Source organism: Benincasa hispida, chromosome 7, assembly GCF_027475165.1.
Source record: "Benincasa hispida cultivar pf3 chromosome 7, pf3_genome.v1.1, whole genome shotgun sequence".
Taxonomy (NCBI): domain Eukaryota; kingdom Viridiplantae; phylum Streptophyta; class Magnoliopsida; order Cucurbitales; family Cucurbitaceae; genus Benincasa; species Benincasa hispida.
This window is the reverse complement of record NC_143484.1, coordinates 7,384,548-7,392,167: the sequence shown is the minus strand read 5'-3', so window position 1 is coordinate 7,392,167 and position 7,620 is coordinate 7,384,548. Positions and strand designations below refer to the sequence as shown.

The following is a 7,620-nucleotide window of genomic DNA, read 5'->3' as shown; positions in this document are numbered from 1 at the left end:
TAATCTTCAAATATTATAAAAAATCTTGGCAAATCTTATACCCAATATATGTTTACACATTTTCAAATTGATTTACTAATTATCTTTTCAAATTCCTCCAAATTTTATAATATTTGGCATCGCGATTTTCATATTTAGGAAAGATAAAAAAGATTAAGTAAGATGATTTGGAAAAATTATGTGTATCTCGATTCATATCGAGATTCTATTATACTATTTTAACGAATTTTTAAGAAATGTGATAATTATGAAATGTGAAACTTAAAAAGGTTCTTTCTACCAAGAATTGTCGCGTGGGAGCGAGGGGTGGGGCTACTCTTATTTTCCTTCATTTTAGGAGCTTATTTAATTAAGGGTAATATAGATCTTGCATATTTTATTAGTTCCAAAAGTTTTCTTTTGCAAATTAATCCCCAGAGTCTTCAACCCTCTCAAATGTGTCCTTCTTTTGGTCATTTCGGTTAAAAAAATAGCCCACGAAATACAAATTAGAAACCAAACCCTAGGCCCCACCCTCCACGGAAATCGTCTTCTTCGTTCGTCTCTCTCCCTCTCATCTTCGTTCACTTCACGTCTGAAGCGCCACTGGAATCATCATCTTCTTCATATCTCTGTGCTTCTTAGTTGGTAATTTCTCTTGTTTTTTTGGTCTTTATTTTCCTATTGAAAAATAAATATAAATGTATAATGTGTTTGCTAATCATTTCTGTATTAAAAATGAGAAATAAGTAACAAGAACAGTTGCTCAATGTTTGCCTTTCTAGAATCCGAAAACAAGAAACAAAAAGAAACTATTGGATGTTGAAATCAAGTTCGATTTAGCTAATTCGATTGTGTAGCTCATTCTCCTTGTTTTTATGCAATACATTGCATCTAAGAAATTATACATAGGTTGCTACTTCTTTTTTGTATTTAAACTAGTTGGTCGGATTAGTTTTGGAATATTTCCTATGTTTTTTTTTTTTTTTTTTTTTTTTTATGTACTAGGCCTCTAGAGTAATCCTCCAAGATTCAATCTTGTATTAGAATGATAATGTATTTTATACCTAAGGAGAAATATTCATATTTATAGAATTTATTATAAGTGGGGTAAAAGAGGACTTAACATAGAATATTACTCAATTAACTCTATTCGTCCTACATTATTATACCTCTCCGAGAGGGAAAACTCTTTAATGATAACTTTGAGGTATTATTCAGTTTTGAAACTCCCCCAACTTGATATACCATTTTGGTTCCTTTTTAGTTGTTGGAAGGCAGCTGGATTGGGATTTGGGAAATGGGGCAAGGTTTAGTTGCTAATGGTCACTGAGATTGTGTGGCTGAATGTTTATTGTAATGAGAGGTTTAATGTGAAACTTGAAAATACATATTCCTATTCGTATCAATATTGTTTTAAAAAAGTAATTTTGTTTCAGAATAATAAAAAGGCAAATCTGTTTTCAAATGAGGTAGTTTTTATAGATTAATTGTACATAAATATAGAAGATAGGATTATCAAGTCGTTTCCTATGTTTCTAATTAGGGGTGTTCAAAAAATCCGGTAACCTGACCAACCCGGACTACCCAACTCAAACCGCAAGGGTTGGGTTAAAAATGTTAAAAAATATTTAACTCGGGATGGGTCTCGGGTTACCCCATTTCAGGGTCGGATCAACCCGACCCAACCCGAATATATATATAAATAAAAGTTAAAAAACAGTCAAATTAAAAAAAAAAACAGAACCGGTGACCCAATCTGGCCCAACCCGGACTATGTACACCCCTATTTCTAATCCTAGTTAAAGCGTCAAAGTCTTGTCGTTTGTGTGAGGAACTCCCTTACAGATAGGTATTATTAGGAGTGTTCAAATAGCTCGACAACTCGAACAATCCAGACTACCCAACCCAAAATGTTAAGGTTGGATTGGGTTAGTTGACCCAACCCAACCCGTATATATATATATATATATATTCCTATTTGTTTAAAGTTTGTTTACTTTTTTTTATTTATTTGTGAATTTTTAATATTTTTCTTTTAAAATTGTTATGATATTTGTCTTTGTTTAAAGTTTACAATAAATATCATAGATATTTGGTATTTAGCATCTTAATTGTATGAGATTTTAGTTATCAGTCATGTGTTGTATGTAATTAAAAATAAAAAAATAAGTTATAACCCAAAAATCCAACCCAATCCAACCCAAATTTTAAGGGTTGGATTGGGTCGGATTGGAAACTTTATTTGGGTCATTTGGTTACCAATCAAACCAACCCAAATTTTAATGTTGGTCCAAGAAATACCCTCAATCCAATCCAATTCGACCTATGTCCCATAGGCATTATTGAATAAGAACCTCTGCCATCTCATGGTGCCCACACTAATCACAACTTCCCTCACTCCCAAGTACCATCATTTACAGTTACCTTCTAACCCCTCCTACTATAACTACGGATCACTGGTGGTCTAACAGTGTCTTCTGTATGTATCTTGTTCTATTTGCTTGCAGTTGAAAACTGGGTTTGTCCAATCCATACTCATTGGGTTGTTTGTCCATTTTCATTTTTTCCTTACTTTTATTATTGCTAAAGTATAAAAAATGTCCCTAAACTTTATACTTTGCGTAAAAAATATTCTTAAACTTTCAAAAGTTTAAAAAATACCCCTAAATTTTCAAAAAGAGTTCAAAAGTACCATTACCATTAGTTTTAGATAGAAACCGTTAAGTTTTGTTTTAAAAATACCTTTAAACTTTCAAAAGTTTTCAAAAATACTTTAACTTAAAAAAAGTTTAAAAAAATACCTTTATCATTAGTATAGGAACAAAAATCGATAATATATCGTTGCAAAAATAACTTTAAAATTTAAAAAAAATTAGAAGCTCATATCGTTAATATGGGTCATCAATTTGTTTGGAATTTTTTGAAGTTAAAAAACAACCAATTTTAAAATAAATTATATAGATATCCTATTTTTTATATATAGATACTCTCACTTTCTCTTAATTATTCAATTTCTAATTTAAACCAAATTTCTCAGTAGCTAAAATAAAAACAAAAATTTTAAGTTAAAACATAAAATCCCACAAAATCTCACAACTTCAAAAATCAAAATCTGTCCATAAAACATACCAAAACAATAAATAGTTAAATACAAAATGTAATTGGGTTAATAGGGTATTGGAGAAGGGATGAGAGAAAAAAAGTGGAAAATAAAGAGTAAGATGGTATTAACAGTTTGTGTTCATATAATAGAAAAGGTATTTTTGGACTTTTTTTAAAAAAAAATTTAAGAGTATTTTTGAAATTTTGAAAATTCAGGGGCATCCATGACACAAAAAAACTAACAGTAAGGGTATTTTTTTAACTCATTTTATTTTTGAAACTTTTGAAAATTTCAAGGATATTTTTGACATAAAATACAAAATTTAGGAATATTTGGTATAATTTAGCCTTTTATTATTATATAAAAAAATCTAAACCCTCGTTTTCATCAGTTCTTTTGCCTCTCCCTCTCTCTCTTCAGTGGTGGGTCTGTAGGTGTGTTCTGCTGGAAACCTCACGCTGCCGCTGCCGTAGTTTTCCATCAAGGTTTGACCGGATTTGATCTTTTATATTCTCTTTCTTCTACTTTTTCTCTTCAATTAACATCAAAATAGGGTAAATTTAGTTATTAGTACAATGAAATGATCTAAAGTCTGTTCTGATTCGAATTCGGGGTCCGAAGAGAGGGTTAGACTACTGTCAAGATGCATCTAAGGTATCGTTACCCTTGCTGATGTTTCTCTTTTCTTTTGAAATCGTTTATTATGTTAAGTCCGTTGCTAAAATTGTAGAAAGTAAATGAATGTAAAAGAGCATTTTGACCATGATTTGTAGTCCCACTTTTCTCTTTCTTCTGAGTATCAATCTCAATTTGGGGGAATTATTTGAGTGGTTGCTCAAAGTGGCTATCCATTCTATATTGTTGAATGAATGAGAGAATTCGAAAATGTTGTCTTGAACTAGGATTTATGTTTATGAGGGTAGGGACAATCAGATTTTGAACCTGTAGGCAATCACTTTGCAGTGGCCATAATGAATAATTGTTCCTTTATTTGGGATGAATGTTTGCAAATTGAAACTCAGAAAATAAGAAATTGGGCAAAGCATAAGCACAAATTGGTTGAAACTGAATAATTGTTCCTCTATTTGGGATGAATGGTTTGCAAATTGAAACTCAGAAAATAAGAAATTGGGCAAAGCATAAGCACAAATTGGTTGAAACTGAATCAATTAAAACAAACCGGTGAGTGTAGTTGAAACCTGGGTTGTCCATTTTCACTACCCAATATTGATTTAGCAGATGTCATATAGAACTAATGTACACCCTTGGTTTTATGGATGGTGCTATTTTAAAGTTTTAAAGAACAATTACCCTTTCAATTTATTGCTGCTATTAATAGTATATCAAAACCTTTACCCGTTGCCATTACTCTTGAAAGCTATGTTATGAATATCAAACAACGATTTAAAAAGTATTGGTTTTTCTGTGGACTTTTTTGACTGAGCCCTTTTGTATTTATGTATCAGGACTCATTTTGTTTGAATCTGAGGTGCTTTCTGTATTGTTTCATTTCTTCTTAAGGAAAGTTTGGTTTTCCAGAGAAAAAAATGCTGAATGAAAATAGGGAAACAATAGTAGTTAAACAAATATATTATTCAACTCACTGAGTGGGAGCTTAGCTTAAGCTGAGAGGATTGAAGATTCTGATATTCACCATTGTTTGTGTTGTTTAGAGTACATTGGAGTAGCCAAGGGAGATGGTGATTCCTCCTCCAGTTAAGCCAGCAAGATTAACCCAATATCTAAAGCCATATGTCTTGAAGATGCACTTCACAAACAAGTATGTAAGTGCCCAGGTGGTCTACTCCGAAACGGCCACCGTTGCTTCGGCTGCAAGTTCACAAGAGAAGGCACTGCGGTCGAGCATGGAGTCGAAAAGTGATGTGGCTGCTGCTGCAAAGATTGGGAAATTGTTGGGAGAGAGGCTCTTGCTTAAGGGAATCCCAGCTGTTTGTGTGCACTTGAAAAGAGAACAAAAATATCATGGTAAGGTCAAAGCTGTTATTGATTCTGTGAGGGAAGCAGGTGTTAAGCTGCTTTGAATTTTCTATTTGCTTTATTTGGGCTCTGCTTGGAAATAGATGTCTGGTTTATTTTTGGCCTTCATCAATCACTGCTCGATATTATCTGAGTTTGGAATGGCAATCTGATGAGATGCGTTATTGGACTTTTTGTCTTGTTTTGTCTTAGTTCATAAGTGAGTTTGAGATGAGTATGAATAATGAGTAGTGTTTTTAGGTGAAATCTTCTAATCCCAACATTTTTGGGGAATAAATGAGAATTAAGTTTCATTCGATAACTATTTCATTTTTATTTAGTTTTTGGAAAATAAATAAATAATTGAAGTTTCATTTGGTAATTATTTGGCCCTAATTAAGTAACCATTTAGGTCCTGTATCAGGTTGTTTTTTGTTTTTATTTTTGAAAAGTAAGTCTATTTTCTCCTTATTTCTTATGATGGTTTGCATCTTTCTTAAGTATAATAGTTAAATTTTTAGTCAAATTCCAGAAGTAAAAACAACTTTTGATTTTTTTTTTTTTTTTTTTTTGAATTATTGGTAAAAAGTAGATAAAAAAAAGAAAATATTTGAAAGGAAAAGTAGGATGTATAGGTTTAATTTTCAGAAACAAAAATAAAAAGCAAAATGTTTATGAAACAGGGTCAAAATTAAATATCAATAAGTTTGTTTCTTAATAAATGTGATCTAATAATAAGAAACAATAAACGAAAATTCATCAAATAAGCCTTATAAGAGAAATTTGATGTCAAAACAAATGATGTTATATGAATGAAATAAGGAAACAATTTAGCTAGAATTGGAAAACGGAGATAGGGACCTTAAAAAAAAACCCTAATATATTTGATATATTATAATAAAATGAACAATACATCCTAAGAAAACTAGGACAATGAGAGAGAGATTGGAGAACAGAGTAATAAAATTATATAAAAATAAAGGTTAAATTATATATATATATCTCCAAACTTAGATTCTATTTGATAATTATTTGAATTTTTATTTTTCATTTTCAAATATTTAGCTTACAAACGTTTTTTCCATCTTTAAATGTTTTTCTTTATTAACTACTTATACCCATATTTTCAAGAACCAAACCAAAATTTAAAACTTGTTTTGTTTTTTAAATTTGGCTAAAAATTTAATTCTTGTACTAAGAATGATGCAAACCATGGTAAAAGAAATTAAGAGGAAATGAACTTAATTAAAAAAAAAATGAAATGATTACCTAACGGGTCTTTAATTTTTTGTTTTTGTTTTTGAAAGTTAAGTCTGTAGACATTACTTCCTCCTTCAAATTTCTTCCTTAGTCATCTACTTTTTATCAATAGTTTAATAAACAAAGCTAGTGTTGAAGGATAAATTTTGGATCAATCACAAATTGCCATGTCGTTTATTAAATTAATGATGAAATTCCAAAATATTAAATTTGGGACCAATTTGGAGTTGACGTGTGTCCCGAATTGAAGTCTAGTTGAGCCCATTGCCAAAGTAGGTCTAAGTCCAACCAATTGGGCCCAGCGGTTAGGCCCATGGACCAACCAAGCCCAAGCCCACAAAGCCCACCAGGGAACTCTATAAATAGAGGAGCTCTCCTCATTTGGGGACGGGGTCAACAATTCTACACTTCAGAGGACTTAGAGAGAATTCTCTTAACAATCAGAAGACGCCAAAACTTCTGAAGCTGACCACATTTGAGAATTGAAGTGCTTTGAAGATACGTGCATTCTGACCACACTTGAAAACTGAAGTCTTTGAGGATACAAACATTCTTCCAAGACTCTAAGCTCAATAACATTGATAGCTCTCCAAAAGAGTTATTATTCCTATAGAAATTGCAGAGACAAGTCAAACTCTTGCTATCAAAGCCAATGATAAAGGGAAGACTGTCTTGGAGGAAAGTCAGCCACCACAATCTACCTCTGTCGCCTCCCTGTTAGTTCAATAGCAGTAGGATATGATCACAAACTCCATAAAAGCTCCATATGGAGGATCGTCACAAACTTCTTTTTTGTACTCTAAGTTGTACACTAAAAGAATCGATAACTTGAGAATGCCAGCTAGGTACCAACCTCCAAAGTTCTAATAGTTCGATGGAAAAGACAATCCAAAACAACATGTTGCTCATTTCATTGAAACCTGCGAAAACTCAGGAACTAATGGAGACCTGCTAGTCAAACAATTTGTCAGAACCTTAAAAGGGAACGCTTTTGACTGGTACACTAATTTGGAGCCAGAAGTGATTGATAGTTGAGAACAACTAGAAAGGGAATTTCTGAACTACTTCTACAGCAAAAGGTGCACTGTCATGATGGAGCTGACAAACACCAAACAGTGGAAGGAAGAGCTAGTCATCAACTACATCAATCGGTTGAGAGCTGTGAGTATGGATTGCAAAGATAGACTCACTGAATTATCTGCATTGGAGATGTGCACCGAAGGCATACACGGGGAACTTCTCTACATTTTGTAAGGGATAACGCCTCGTATGTTTGAGGAGTTGACAACACGTGCTCA

The 7,620-nt window shown here is 32.3% G+C and overlaps 1 protein-coding gene across 4 annotated transcripts; it reads left to right on the top strand.

The window, feature by feature from the left end:
- The first annotated feature begins 309 nt into the window (after nucleotides 1-309).
- Nucleotides 310-5,252, top strand: LOC120068973 (Ribosomal L18p/L5e family protein). Of its 4 annotated transcripts, none has more exons than XM_039020615.2 (3): nucleotides 310-627; nucleotides 3,506-3,570; nucleotides 4,759-5,252. In XM_039020615.2, the coding sequence occupies exon 3, from the start codon at nucleotides 4,783-4,785 to the stop codon at nucleotides 5,125-5,127; it is 345 nt and encodes a 114-aa protein (XP_038876543.1). In that variant the 5' UTR covers nucleotides 310-627; nucleotides 3,506-3,570; nucleotides 4,759-4,782; the 3' UTR covers nucleotides 5,128-5,252. The 4 variants fall into 4 exon arrangements, with proteins under 4 accessions (XP_038876543.1, XP_038876544.1, XP_038876542.1 ...); XM_039020614.2 differs by having other exon boundaries at nucleotides 410-627; nucleotides 3,477-3,570; XM_039020616.2 differs by lacking the exon at nucleotides 3,506-3,570 and having other exon boundaries at nucleotides 404-627.
- Nucleotides 5,253-7,620: the final 2,368 nt, after the last annotated feature.

What these genes read in the sequence shown, in the direction of transcription:
- LOC120068973 (XM_039020615.2), top strand. Translation starts at nt 4,783, where the DNA reads ATGGTGATTCCTCCTCCAGTTAAGCCAGCAAGATTAACCCAATATCTA.